Source organism: Lithobates pipiens, unplaced genomic scaffold (genome assembly GCF_037356315.1).
Source record: "Lithobates pipiens isolate NorthernLeopardFrog02 unplaced genomic scaffold, aLitPip1_a1.2 Scaffold_28, whole genome shotgun sequence".
NCBI lineage: Eukaryota > Metazoa > Chordata > Amphibia > Anura > Ranidae > Lithobates > Lithobates pipiens.
In genome coordinates this window covers 156193352-156208462 of record NW_027507789.1, presented here as the reverse complement: position 1 = coordinate 156208462, position 15111 = coordinate 156193352, and the positions used below count along the sequence as shown (strand labels likewise).

The following is a 15111-nucleotide window of genomic DNA, read 5'->3' as shown; positions in this document are numbered from 1 at the left end:
GGCCATCTTTATGTAGAACAATAATTATTTTTTCTGATACTCGGAGAGTTCTTTGCCATGAGGTGCCATGTTGAATTTTTCAGTGACCAGTATGAGAGAGTGAGAGCGATAACACCAAATTTAACACACCTGCTCCCCATGCACACCTGAGACCTTGTAACACTAGCAAGTCACATGACACCGATGAGGCAAAATGGCTAATTGGGCTCAATTTTGGACATTTTCACGTAGGGGTGTACTCACTTTTGTTGCCAGCGGTTTAGACATTAATGGCTGTATGTTGAGTTATTTTGAGGGGGCAGCAAATTTACACAATTATACAAGCTGTACACTCACTAATTTACATTGTAGCAAAGTGTCATTTCTTCAGTGTTGTCATATGAAAAGATATAATAAAATATTTACAAAAATGTGAGGGGTGTACTCACTTTTGTGAGATATTGTACGTATGTCCCACTCGCATACGTCTACAGTGATTGCACCACAGTTGTGAGGTATCATCATTTTGTGAGATACTGTATGTGTTTGCATTTGCATATAAGCAGGGGGGGTCTGATCGACTACTTTCATGGCTATCAGGTAAACAAATCCGAAACCAGAAGTGGTGAAATCCTTGTCGCTTCCAGTTTTCCAGGATCACAGAGATTGTCAGTTGCTCTCTCCTTGTTTAGTGCAGCCTTCACCGCTGGTCGCAGCGCTCCCAGGTTTGGCGATCAGATGGGAGAGCCCAGGAGGGGGGGACCCCCTTCCGCAGCCCACAGAAGTGATGGAGTGGCTGTTTAGGAAATCGCTGGCTATGATACTGGGATGATGCCTGCTACAGGCATCATCCCGGTGGTATAACCACTTCAACTCAAAGATGTCCTATGGGCGGAAAGTGGCTAATGTTCACCCCAGGGTGGAACAAACATGCATTATTCAGCAGCTAAAGTTTGGCTACCATTATTGGCTACCATCTAATGTTTGGTGCTAGCTTTGGAATGGGATGGCTACTTGTGACATGGAGGCAACCGGAATTGAAAAGATTCTCATATAGAGGCATCAGGTTTTTTCAACAGGCATACAAACCGTAATAGATTTCTGTAAGATAGGCAACGGTTGTGATGTTTTTTCATCCATGAAAAACTGTAGTGAAAAAATCTAAAATCATTTTTTATGATGCCTAGTGAGTTGAAGTAGACAAATATGTGGTTTCTAGAAACAAGGACTGCTTAATGTACCAGTTAGGCTGGAATGGAAGAAGGCCTCTGACCATTTTAGTGGCAGCTCTCACCGCCACCTCTCTTGTTCACTAATCATCTATCTCTGCATGAATTGCTTTAATTTCATAGGATTAATTATCTCTCAAAATGTCTTTTCTTTCTCCCTCAGTATTATGATAGCACATTCCCTGCGCTCATGGAACAGAAAGAATTTGAAAGAAGGATATTCCATAAGACACAAAGAACTGAAAGTAAGCGACAGCCGCTATGTGTGTGTCCTGACAGCTAGAACATAGACATTCTCTTGACCTACAGAAAATTGTATCTGAATATTAAACAGAATTTACCTATGCAAAATGACCTTGTATAAAGTCTTTTTACAACACATTCAAAGTAGATTGTTACCTATTTCCTTACATATAAGTTGTCACCATAGTGTCATTTAAAAAAAAAAAGGGCAGCCCTGTAAGAGCCTCTATATGTGCCTTTTGTAGCGGCTAATGGCTTAAAAAGATGCACTACTTGTTAGCCACTGTAGGTATTCCACCATTCAGGGTTGGGTCAAAAACCTCTCCCCAGCCATATGCAGTGATTCCTCCCTCCAGCTTGTATATCTGGCCAGCAGGAGGAACCACTATGTGCCCTGGAGGAGCAGCTATTGACATTCTCGGACGAGTGAAAGATCTTCAAAGGCCAGGAAGAAGTAAAGCGACAGTGTTTCAAGGCAAGTACTGTATAGATGTTCTTTTTTACAGGGCTGTTTTAAAGATTTTAAAATACACAGCTTTCATTAAAGAACACCTGTGGTCTTACAATGAATGTTCTTGAGAATAATAGAGTGATAATTGTCTCCAGGTTGTCACTCTGTGATTTGCACCCTTGTTTTCAACTATAAAATGCAGACACACATTGCATAAGCATGGTCAATCCTTGTCATGTTCAGGGAACTGGTCCAAAGTAATGATGTGCAGCCAACATTCAAGTGAACGCATGTAGACCGGACATGGCTAAGGGAGGCTGAAGGAAATCGGATGTAGCACTGAAATGCAAACATTAAAGTATTTATTTTCTGGAAAAAAACTAAAATGACAGTTGTTTACCGCACACAGTGCTCCAAACCAAATTTCATTCATGGGTTAGATCTACTTTATAGAGTAATAGTTTTAGGCAGGTGTGAAGAAATGCTGTAAAGTAAGAATGCCTTCAAAAATGTATATTTCAATTTTTTCGTTTTCTTAATTTACAAAAGGCAAACTGAGTGTACAGAAGAAAAGTCTAAATCAAATCAATATTTGGTGTGACTACCCTTTGGCTTCAAAAAAGTGTAGCACTACCCCCGAAGGAGCTGCTGGTTTGGGCTTACCGTTACCTTCTGTTTTACTCGCTTCACGTCTAGGGGTGTCCCGTTGTAGATGGCCCAGTAACTCGAGAGACTGACAACAGATCCACTTGAATGGATTTTATTTTCAAAAACTTAGACAATGAACAGTCTCTTAAATTGGGATCAGAGGTTTGGAAAGGAAAGGTTCAGATACTCTTATGCCGCATACACACGATCGGAATTCTCGTTGGAAGAAGCTCTGATGGTTTTCCCAACGGAATTCCGACGAAATTCCGCTCAAGCTGTTTTGCCTACACACGCTCACACCAAATTCCGATCGTATAGAACATGGTGACGTACAACACATACGGTGGGACTAGAAAAAGGAAGCTCAATAGCCAGTAGCCAATAGCTTCTGTCTCATACTTGAATCTGAGCATGCATGATTTTTGGCGTGTTGGAATTGCATACACACGACCGTAATTTCTGATAGAAAGTTTTTCCGTCTGCTATCAATTTTTGGCTGGCAGAAATTCGGACAGCTAAATTCCGATGGAGCATACACACAATCGCGTTTTCCGATGAAAACCTGTCATCTGTCTTTTTCTGGCCGGAATTCCGATCGTGTGTACGCGGCATTAGTGTCAAAGTCAAAATGTTGAAGAACTTGCTTACTTTGAATGCATTCAGAGAATAGCCATTCGCAACTGGATGTTCACTCAATTTGGACAGTCCCTCTCTCACAAGGCCTAGCAGCCAACAAGGTGCTTACTCAGGAACAAGTCTTTGCCACAGACGTTGTTGTAGAACACGTAGGGAAACTAAACTTGAAAAACACTCGTAGGATACCTGGATCTTTCAGCCAGCTTGGCGATATCCACGAGACCGGATTCTCTTGGGTACTCCAGCCCTTCCAGGCTCTTACTAAGAAACCAACCCGTACATGGTCTTCTTCTGAAAAGTCCTCCCCTGGAATGCTTGAAGTCACTGGGTCTCTCCCAAACCGGAGACGGCACCCAACCACCTCAGAATCCTTCTTTAGTTTCCTTGCCTCGGGCTAGCCAGCCCAGAGACATCAAGATCAGCTCATAGCCTTCCTGGGGACTGGTCAGGAGGACCAGGACCATAAAGTCAGTACATCATTCTGGACCGGAACCCCAAACCACGTGACGTGACCAGAAAGCACAGCAAGAGCGCCACTCCCACTGTGCGGGCTCCGAGAGAGAGTAACTTAAGCACCTAACCAGACCATAGTTCCATGCCTGCCAGAAGAGACAGTGCCCAATATGGGCAGGCTGAACATCTCACAGTCCAGTCAGACTGATGCTGAAGTCCAAATTTAGACAACTGTACCCAAACCAAACTGCAGTTTAGGTATAACTTTAACTTTGAAAAACGCATAGCGCGTGCTCTTCAGGAGTCGCCGCTACACCAGCATCAATTCTTACACTTGCACATCTTGTACAATTGCACAAAGTCAGGGATTTTGTAGGATTAGAGTCAGGTTCATGATTAATCAATTATACCAAACAGGTGCTAATGATCATCGGTTTCATATGTTGGTTCAAACACAGTCATTAACTACAACAGAAACAGCTGTGTAGGAGGCTTAAGACAGCGCTGACTAACAATCATAAACAAAATGAATTCAGACTGAACCTTTAGGGGGTGAACTGTACTGCGGGGTGTCAGTCAATGATGAGACATAACGTACAGCGATCTAAAATGAAAGTGAATCGCTGTGTCGCTGAAGCAACCGGCATCAAGCCAAACTATTTGTCATGTTACAACCAAAAACGTAAATGTATTTTATTGGAATTTTATGTGATAGACCAACACAAAGTGGCACTAATAATTCTGCAGTGGAATGAATATTATAAATGTTTTTCAAAATCTTTTTGCAATTGTGAAAAGTGTGGGGTGTATTTATATTCAGCCCCCCCTGAGTTAATACTTTGTAGAACCTCCTTTCACTGCAATTACAGCTGCAAGTCTTTTTGAGGATGTCTCTACCAGCTTTGCACATCTAGAGAGTGAATTTTTTGCCCATTCTTCTTTGCAAAATAGCTCAAGCTCTGTCAGATTGGATAGAGAGCATCTGTGAACAGCAATTTTCAAGTCTTGCCACAGATTCATAATTGGCTTTAGGTCTGGACTTTGACTGGATCATTCTAACCCATGAATATGCTTTGATCTAAACCATTCCATTGTAGCTCTGGCTGTATGTTTAGAGTTGTTGTCCTCCGCTCAAGTCTTTTGTAGATTCTAACAGGTTTTCTTCTAAGATTGTCCTGTATTTGGCTCCATCCATCTTCCCATCAACTCTGACCAGCTTCCCTGTCCCTGCTAAAGAAAAGCATCCCCACAACATGATGTTGCCACCACCATGTTTCACGGTGCAGATGGTCTGTTCAGGGCGATGTGCAGTGTTATGCCCTGTTCACACGGTTGGACATTCCGACGACAAAATCCGTCTGATTTCTTCCGACAGATTTTGGCCTAAACTTGTCTTGCATACACACAGTCGCACAAAGTTGTCGGAAAATCCGATCGTTCAGAACGAGGCGACGTAAAACAGTTACGACGGGACTATAAAGAGACCAGTAGCCAATAGCTTTCGTCTCGTAATTTATTCTGAGTATGCTTGGCACTTTGTCCATCGGAATTGTCTATAAACGATCGGAATTTAAAGAATCGTATTTTGTTGTGGGAAAATTTTAGATACAGTTCTCAAACTTTGTGTGTCAGACATTCCCATGGAAAAAGTCAGATGGAGCCCACACATGATCGGATTTTGCGACACCACGATCCGATTGCACATTTTCCGTCTCAAAGACCGACCATGTCTAGTTTTCCTCCACACAGTGTTTTGCTTTTATGCCAAAAAGTAAAATTTTGGTCTCATCTGACCAGAACACTTTCTTCCACATGTTTGCTGCCCCCCCCCCCCCCCCCCAATGGCTTCTCGCAAACTGAAAATGGGACTTCTTATGACTTTCTTTCACCAATGGCTTTCTTCTTGCCACTTTTCCATAAAGGTCAGATTTGTGGAGTGCACAACTAATAGTTGTCCTGTGGACAGATTCTCCCACCTGAGCTGTGGATCTCTGTAGCTCCTCCAGAGTTACCATAGGCATCTTGGCTGCTTCTCTGATTAATGCTCTCCTTGCCCGGCCTGTCAGTTTAGGTGGACGGCCATGTCTTGGTAGGTTTGCAGTTGTGTCATACTCTTTCCATTTTCAGATGATGGATTGAACAGTGCCCCGTGAGATGTTCAAAGCTTGGGATATTTTTTTTGTAACCTAACCCTGCTTTAAACTTCTCCACAACTTTATCCCTGACCTGTCTGGTGTGTTCCTTGGCCTTCATGATACTGTTTGTTCACTAAAGTTCTCTAACAAACCTCTGAGGGCGTCACAGAACCACTGTATTTATAGATTAAATTACACACAGGTGGACTCTATTTACTAATTAGGTGACTTCTTAAGGCAATTGGCTCAACTAGATTTTAGTTAGGGGTATCAGAGTAAAGGGGGATGACTACAAATGCATGCCACACTTTTCATATATATATATATATATATATATATATATATATATATATATATATATATATATATTTTTTTTTCTTGTTTTCACACTTTATTTACACACCATTTATAATTTTCCTTCTACTTCACAATTATGTGCCACTTTGTGCTGGTCTGTCACATAAAATCCCAATGAAATACATTTACATTTTTGGCTGTAACATGACAAAATGTGGAAAATTTCAAGGAGAATGATTACTTTTTCAAAGCACTGTAGGCGGTGTAGGACACCACATGTGGTTTGAATAGGAATCATACCACATTCCTGTTGAAATCACTAGCAAGGACCATACATTTGGCTCAAATCTCATCAAATCCACGCAAAAAAAAAGATGCAGGACCGTTATTTCCTTTATTTAATTGGACAGCATGAATGTGCACACCTATGCGATCTGATTCTGTCAATCGCACTGCGTTTTGCAAACCGTTTTCGGGTGTCCTTAACGTTAAGCGTTTGTTACTCCAACATTTCATATCCCTGATGTGTGTTTACTGTACCAGGTACTTTTATGAGAAAGTATCCTGTTCTCTTTATATTACTATTGTGTGAAATCTCTGGCGTTCCTGTCAGTTCCCTTGCTTTCTTATTAAAAACTGACCACACTAAGCAGGAACGGACACTGTGGTCAGTTCTCTAGGTATGCTGGGAACTCAGCCTGCTCTCCTCCAATGATTAGAATTGTCCTGACACCCCCCCCCCCCCCCCATTCCCTGCACAGCTGTTCACTGGGAATCTCAGTGTGCTGCTGCTGCTGCTGCTGCTTCTCCTCCCCCAGGTTTCATGCAGCTAAGAACAGAGGGTTTGTGATCCCTTACAAAAAATATTTATAATGTTAATATGTTTATTTATATATATATATATATATATATATATATATATATATATACAAAAATGTTTTGCCTTTCATTTCTATTTTAAACAGAATTGATTGTTTTACAAGGTGATCATTTACAATCACTTTAACATTGACACCCCATGCAGTTTGTATGAACGCCGTGTGATTTCTGTTTTAATTTTTTTTTTTATTGGGTTTTAACAAGTGCTTAACAGGCAAAAGTTCTGTCCAGGGGCAAGCATTGAGGTCATACCAGAAGTTAGCTCACAAGGAAGGCAAAAATAAATGATACATAAATATATTTAAAAAAAAAAGGAGAGGAAAAAAAAACATTGTGAGCTAATACAACAACAGTAAATAGAAGTGTTCATGCAACCATAAGGTCTAAGGGGCTCTGAAGAGGTTCCCCACAACTATGGGACAGCCCCTGGACCCACCAGTATACAAAAGGTGGTGCAATATATGGCCTAGACTGGACTGAAGAGGGAAACAAAAAACAGAATAAAGTTAGGTAAGAAGGTTAGAAAGATGAAGCTAGAGAAAAGGAGCTCGCCCACCTACCAAGTAAGGAGCTAGAGAAGGGATAGAGGAGTCTAGGGAAGGAAGGGAGACCAGAAGGGTAGAGGCTGAGGGATGGGGAGGAGGTAAGGGCTTGGGAGCATCAGGACCGTCCATCACAGACGGCCCAAGATGGCTGCGGGGAGGGTAGGAAAGGCATATGACAGCTATTGCTCCCATATTTTGAGAAACTTGTCATGAGAGCCATTGCGGATGCTCGACATCTGTTCGGAACGCTGTGCAATTTCAATGGGGTGAGGAAAATGCACAGGATAGCGCTGCGTTTCCCACATCACATATATGTGATCCGAGGCTATAGAGGGATATGGTGTGTTAATTGTTATGTCTGAGGTATACAACCACTTTAATGCCATAAATAGGTTCTCGGAATTTAAAAAATAATCTTATATTTATATAATTTTTTTATATATTTTTTAACCAATAAAATTTTTTTTTAAACAGCTTACCAAATAAAAGCCTTGTATGTTGTTAATTAAATAGTAAAAATGACTTGCGTATACAGATTGCTTTTAGCTCACATTCACATCGGGCCATTTTGACATGTGATATGACATGTCAACTCGCTGGCTATGGCACCGTCCGAATCAGTGCGACGCCGACTTTGCAGTGCCGCACCGATTCTCAAAAGAAGTTTTTGCACTACTGGCGACTTTGGGGGCCATTTCAATAGACATCTGTGCAGGAACCCGTACAGATGTCTCTGAAATTGTTTCCGAAGTTGGACTGACATTCGTGTTTGAATCGTTCAGTTGAACTCGCACGATTTCAAACCCACATCAGTGTGAACCTAGTCTTAGCCCTTGTACACACGGTCAGAAATTCCAACGGAAAATGTCCAATCGGACCATGTTGTCGGATGATCCGACCGTGTGTGGGCTCCATCGGACTTTTTCCATCGGAATGTCCGACCAGCAAAGTTTGAGAGCTGGATATAAAATTTTCCGAGAACATGATCCGATCGGACTTTGTCCGATCGTTTGTAGAGAATTCCGATCGGACAAAGTGGCACACATGCTCAGATCAAATTATGAGACCAAAGCTATTGGCTACTAGCCTGAACGTAGTCCCGTCGTAAAGAACGAACGTCATCAAGTTCCGAACCATCAGATTTTCCGTCAACTTTGTCCGACCGTGTGTATGCAACACCAGTTTCGGACAAAATCCGTCTGAAAAAATCCGACGGATTTTGTGGTCGGAATTTCCGACCGTGTGTACAAGGGCTTAGCGTTAAGCCCCATACACACTATCAGTTTTTCTGCTGAGTTTTTCCATCAGGTTTACCAAAACCATGTAGTGCAAGGGCCTGCCTGATTGCATACACATTGAAACTCCTAAGGTTTGACCTCCTATTATATGGTTTTGGTAAATCTGAAGGAAAAACAACAGAAAAACTGATAGTGTGTATGGGGCTTAATTGTTAAACTTGACCTGGACATGAAAGAAACCAGGATTATGTAATTTCCACTTTTAAACTGCATTATCAATTGCTATAGTCCAGGGATATTAAATTAGCGGACCTCCAGCTGTTGCAGAACTACAAGTGCCTTGAGGCGTAGCAAGACACTGACAGCGACAAGCATGACACCCAGAAGCAGAGGCATGATGGGAATTGTAGTTTTGCAACAGCTGGAGGTCCACTAATTGCATATCCCTGCTAGAGTCGAAAGGGCAGACGCAGACACATAATCTGCATATTAACTCCTTTTGAGCAGCAAAACCAACTGACACACCGTTTATTTGAACACTATGCTAAGTGCTTGAAAAACAGGAGGGCCATTCCTCACCTTTTAGCTTCCGCCCTTATTTTTAAAATTGATTTTCTATATGACAACGATATACAAAAAAACAGTTTCTTTCTGTATTCCCCAGGTGAAGTGATACTTGTGAATGGAGTTACAGTACTGTGCCAGCATTTATCCGATATCATTTGCTATATTATTGGTGGACCTGATGAGAATGAAGTAAGTTACACTGGTGGCTTTTGTAGCTGAAAATTTATATTTGTTGCTGTTATGAAGGAAGATTGTTATTTAACTAAATTTTATAGTGGCTGTGACATTGGGGGTTATTTACGAAAGGTAAATCCACTTTGCACTGAAAGTGCACTTGGAAGTGCAGTCGCTCTAAATCTAAGGGGTAGATCTGAAATGAGTGGGAGTTCTGCTGATTTTATCATCCAATCACATGCAAGCTAAAATGCTGTTTTTTATTTTCCTTGCATGTCCCCCTCGGATCTACAGCGACTGCACTTGCAGTGCAAAGAGGATTTTCCTTTAGTAAATAACCCACATTGTGTTCCTAGAACAAAAATATAATTCATGCATTTTCACAGAAGAACATTGTCCATATTCATCAAGCTGATAAAAGTGGTTCTAAAGCCTACATTTTTTTCTTTTACCTTAATGCATTCCTTGCATTAAAGTGGTTGTAAACCCTGGACCAAAAAAAATAAGCAATCCTACAAGACACAGGCATAATGAGCTAGTATGCATTGCATACTAGCTCATTATGAAATACTTACCTTAGAAAGAAGCCCTCTAGTGGTGCCCACACACCACTGAGACAGCTGACATCTTCTCCAGTGTTTCTTCTGGGTTCGCAGGCTCTGGTGGTGTGAGTGACTGGAGACGGTCATGGCACAGGCTCTTAAGAAACAGCACGGGCGGCCGATTCTTCAGAGCACAGGCACCAATGACATAATCGATGGGGTATACAGTAAATATCTCCTAAACGGTGCACATTTAGGAGATATTTACAGTACCTATAGGTAAGTCTTATTATAGGCTTGCCTATAGGTACAAACAATACACAGAGGTTTACTTACTCTTTAACCACTTACAGACCGCACCATTTTGCTGGTCGAAGACCAGACCACTTTTTGCGATTCGGCACTGCGTCGCTTTAACTGACAATTGCGCGGTCGTGCGACGTAGCTCCCAAACAAAATTGACGTCCTTTTTTTCCCACAAATAGAGCTTTCTTTTGGTAGTATTTGATCACCCCTGCGGTTTTTATTTTTTGAGCTATAAACAAAAATACAGCGACAATTTTGAAAAAAACGCATTATTTTTTACTTTTTGTTATAATAAATATCCCCCAAAAATATATAAAAAAACATTTTTTCCCCTCAGTTTAGGCCGATACGTATTCTTCTACATATTATTGGTAAAAAAAATCGCAATAAGCGATTATTGATTGGTTTGCGCAAAAGTTATAGCGTTTACAAAATAGGGATAGTTTTATGGCATTTTTATTAATAATGTTTTATTATTTTTTTTTTTACTAGTAATGGCGGCGATCATCGATTTTTATTGTGACTGCGACATTGTGGCGGACCCATCGGACATTTTTGACACATTTTTGCGACCATTGTCATTTATACAGTAATCACTGCTATATAAATGCAGTGATTCCTGTGTAAATGACACTGGCATTGAAGGGGTTAACCAGTGGGTGGCAGTGTAGGGGTTAAGTGTTCCTAGGGGTGTGTTACTAACTGTGGGGGGGTTGGCCTTTCATTTAGTGAACACTGATCTCTGCTCCAATCACATGGAGCAGAGATCAGCGTCACTAGTTGCTAGGCAGAATGGAGAAATGCTGTTTACACAGCATTTCCTCCATTCAGCCGTCCCGTGAGACGATCGCGGTATGCCCGCGGCGATCAAGTCCGCGGGACCCGCGACCGGACTCACGGGGGTCACGACCGGCACGCGAGCATGCCGCCGGCGGCACGCGATCGATGGTAGGGCGGCATTGAAAATTGGACGTACCTGTACACCAATATGCCTGCCCGTGCCCTTCTGCCGACGTACATCGGCGTGCACTGGTCGGGAACCGGTTAAGGTAAAAAAATGTTTAGGCATCAGTTTGGCCCCGAACCCCCCCAACCCCCTTATACTTACCTGAGACCTCATTCAATCCAGCGTTGTGCATGTCTGCAGCTCTTCTCTCCCCTCACTTCCATGTCTTACTGGCTTTGCTGGGGCACTGGGAGCCATTGGCTCCCACTGCTATGAATCAAAGCCAGTGACGAGGGAGCAGAGCCGAGTCCCGCTGTCTGTGCCAATGGACGCAGCAGCGGGTCTCAGGAGCAAGCACGCACACGTGCCTCCATAGGGAGCAGCTTCCCATGGGGGCACTGGACAGAGGGGAAGAGCCAGGAGCAACAGCAGAGGACCTAAAAAGAGGAGGTATGGGGCTGCTCTGTGCAATTCCATTGCACAGAGCAGGTAAATATACGTTGGCGTTTTTTTAATGAATTTTTCCTTTTATAAGGAAAAGGCAAATTCTCTACATTTTGGTTAATGGATGCTTTCCAATTGAAAAAAAAATTATAATAATTTGAAGGATACACTATTTCCAAATATAATATTGATAGCACTTCCAATAAATATGAAAATACATTTCTCTTACGTTCACCGACTGACACAGCTCCTTTCTTAGACCATCGGGTTGTTACGCCACCTTCAGGAGAGGACTAGGCAGAACATGTTAATATGTTATAATAAAACTAGAACTAGAACTTTCTAGTTCCGTCCAAGGGGCGGTCCCTTAGGTAACAACCCCCCAGGCTGCTACTGCAGCCTCAGTACGTCAACAAGCAATATCATTTAAAAAGAATAGGAGGGGAGAGTGCTGTGTCAGTCGGTGAACTACAGAGAAAAGGATTTTACGGTGAGTACAAAAAATCCTAGCTTCAGTTTTTTTCTGCCTAGTGAAGAAGGACCTAGGAACCCTGCGGGCCCATCGGCCCATGTATTTTTCTGCAGAAGTTTGCTTTTTGCGGAAGATTAAAGATCCTGTGATCTGCTATCAACAGCCGGCTGGGAGACAGGCTGGATACTCTTATCCTTGTAGTCTCCCCAGCCTGGCCAGCGAGCGTGTGCAGACCAGAGCTCCGCGCTGGTTCGGTCACGACATGCCCCCAGCTCCAGGGGTGGCAGGTGGGCGTAATGCCCAGGGGCACACATATGACTGGGCTACTGATGTCTGCATCACAGTTTTCTAGGCCAGCAGCCACCCTGTACTGATCGGAGAGTGGGTCTGTGATGGAATGTCTCCCAGCTCTTCAGGACTGGTAAGTAGAGCTCTCCCTGCCTCGGTGGGGCTGAGCAGCTGGTCGATTTGGGGTCCTTCACCTCCCTCTCTTCTCTCCCTGTCCCTATCTTCCCTCCCCCCCTTTCCCTGTGGTGGATCCTGCATGGGCTCTCATCTGGAGTGGGGACTGCGCTGAGTAGATGTGCCCTGGATGTCTGTAGGTCTCTCCCCTGAGGTGTCTGGAGGCTGTGTCTGCTGATAGCTGTAGCGCTGTTTACCGCCATTTCTTCATTGCATACAGTGTTCGGCGGCCATTTTTGGTGTGACCAGGGAGCAGCATTCTCTGTCTCCATTTTACTGTAGTCCATTTTCCCTGCAATTATGTCCTTTATACTGGACGCTCGGCCGCCATTTTGTTGAAGCCTGACCTCGTTTTTCAGCTTCATCGCTAAACAGAGGAGCTCAGCACAGCGCGGTTTTATCTCTTATGCATCTGGAAGCTGACACAGGCACACCTATCTGGACAGCGCAGAATTCGGTCAGGGTGGTGAGTCCTGCTGTAGGGGCCCCTCAGTCTGCAGCAGTTAGGAGGGTGGGACCATCACTGTCCTAAGTCCCCAATAGGTGGCAGACAGGGTAGGGTCAGCATGGCTTCAGAAACTGGTGTTTCTTCCCCCGGAATCCAGGCAATTGCAACCGGTTCGCCTGCAGACAGTGCAGTGCCTCTGGACGCTTTGTCGCCGGTCCTTAATTCGTTTGTTGCCAAGGTGGAGGCAGTGCGTGGGCGCAAAGGTGGTAAAAAACAGCCCCTGCCCTCCCCCCCCATCCTCTGGGGAGAGCTCTGATGCAGACTCAGGCCCTGCTGAGGCTGGGGACCCCTGTTCTGCCGTTTCAGACAACGCTGACCAGGACCGTTCGGACAGTGAGGATGATTCCCCGTCCGGGTCCGTGCGCGATAAAGCGTTTGTTGGAGCACTTATCACAGCTGTGCATGATACCCTGAAAATTCAGGAGCCAGCAGATCCCTCTGCTCATGTAGCGGTCCCTTTTGGGTCCCGTAAGCCAGCCCGTACACCTAAGGTGTTTCTGTATCTGACTTATTTCGATAAGTTCATATACAAGGAATGGGGTCGACCACAACAGACCTTTTCGGCCCCCAAATACATGGCGGTGCGTTACCCCTTTGAGGAGAGCCTTCTCAAAAAGTGGTCAGCTCCTCCGGTCGTGGACCCCCCAGTATCCAGGTTAAACAAAGTAACCACGATAGAGGGGACTCCTGCCTTTAACCATTTCAGCCCCGGACCAATTGTCAGCCTAAGGACCAGAGGTCTTTTTACAATTTCACACTGCACTGCTTTAACTGGTAATTGCGCGGTCATGCAATGTTGTACCCAGACGAAATTTGCGTCCTTTTCTTCCCACAAATAGAGCTTTCTTTTGATGGTATTTGATTACCTCTGCATTTTTTTATTTATTTTTTTTGCGCTATAAATGGAAAAAGACCGAACATTTCAAGAAAAAAATATATTTTCTACTTTTTGTTATAAGAAAAATCGAATAAACTCAATTTTAGTCATACATTTAGGGCAAAATTTATTCAGCCACATGTCTTTAGTAAAAAAAATGTCAATAAGCGTATATTTATTGGTTTGCGCAAAAGTTATAGCGTCTACAAACTAGAGTACATTTTCTGGAATTTACACAGCTTTTAATTTATGACTGCCTATCTCATTTCTTGAGGTGCTAAAATGGCAGGGCAGTACAAACCCCCCCCCAAATGACCCCATTTTGGAAAGTAGACACCCCAAGGAAATTGCTGAGGGGCATGTTGAGCCCATTGAATATTTTTCTTTTGATTGAATAATGACACAAAAAAAAAATAATAATAAGTTTACAAAAAGTTGTCACTAAATGATATATTGCTCACACATGCCATAGTTATATGTGGAATTGCACCCCAAAATATATTCTGCTGCTTCTCTTGAGTACGAGGATACCAAATATGTGGGACTTTTTGGGAGTCTAGCCGCGTACGGGACCTAGAAAACCAATCACTGCCTTCAGGATTTCTAAGGGTGCAAATTTTTGATTTCACTCCTCACTACCTATCACAGTTTCGAAGGACATAAAATGCCAAAATAGCACAACCCCCCCCCCCCAAATGACCCCATTTTGGAAAGTAGACACCCCAAGCTATTTACTGAGAGGCATGTTGAGTCCATGAAATATTTCATATTTTGCCACAAGTTGCAGGAATATTAAAAATTTTTTTTTTTTTTGCACAAAGTTGTCACTAAATGATATATTGCTCACACATGCTATGGGCATAAGTGAAATTACACCCCAAAATAAATTCTGCTGCTTCTCCCGAGTACGGGGATACCACATACCACTTTTTGGGAGCCTAGCAACGTCCGGGACCCCGAAAACCGAGCACTGCCTTCAGGATTTAAATATAAAACGCTACCAAAAAAAACTGTTAGCGATCGCAGGGATCAGGCCTGACTCTGCGAACGCTGAAGTTATGTGTTTAGTGTTTTGTAAGT

At 43.1% G+C, this 15111-nt stretch overlaps 1 protein-coding gene across 2 annotated transcripts in view; it reads left to right on the top strand.

The window, feature by feature from the left end:
* Nucleotides 1-15111, top strand: part of COPZ2 (coat protein complex I subunit zeta 2) — a 158815-nt gene that overhangs the window by 75740 nt on the left and 67964 nt on the right. For both annotated transcript variants that reach the window (XM_077459748.1, XM_077459749.1), the window contains 2 exons: nt 1372-1453; nt 9398-9489. In XM_077459748.1, coding sequence (XP_077315874.1) covers nt 1372-1453; nt 9398-9489 — 174 coding nt within the window. The remainder of the gene's footprint in view (nt 1-1371; nt 1454-9397; nt 9490-15111) is intronic.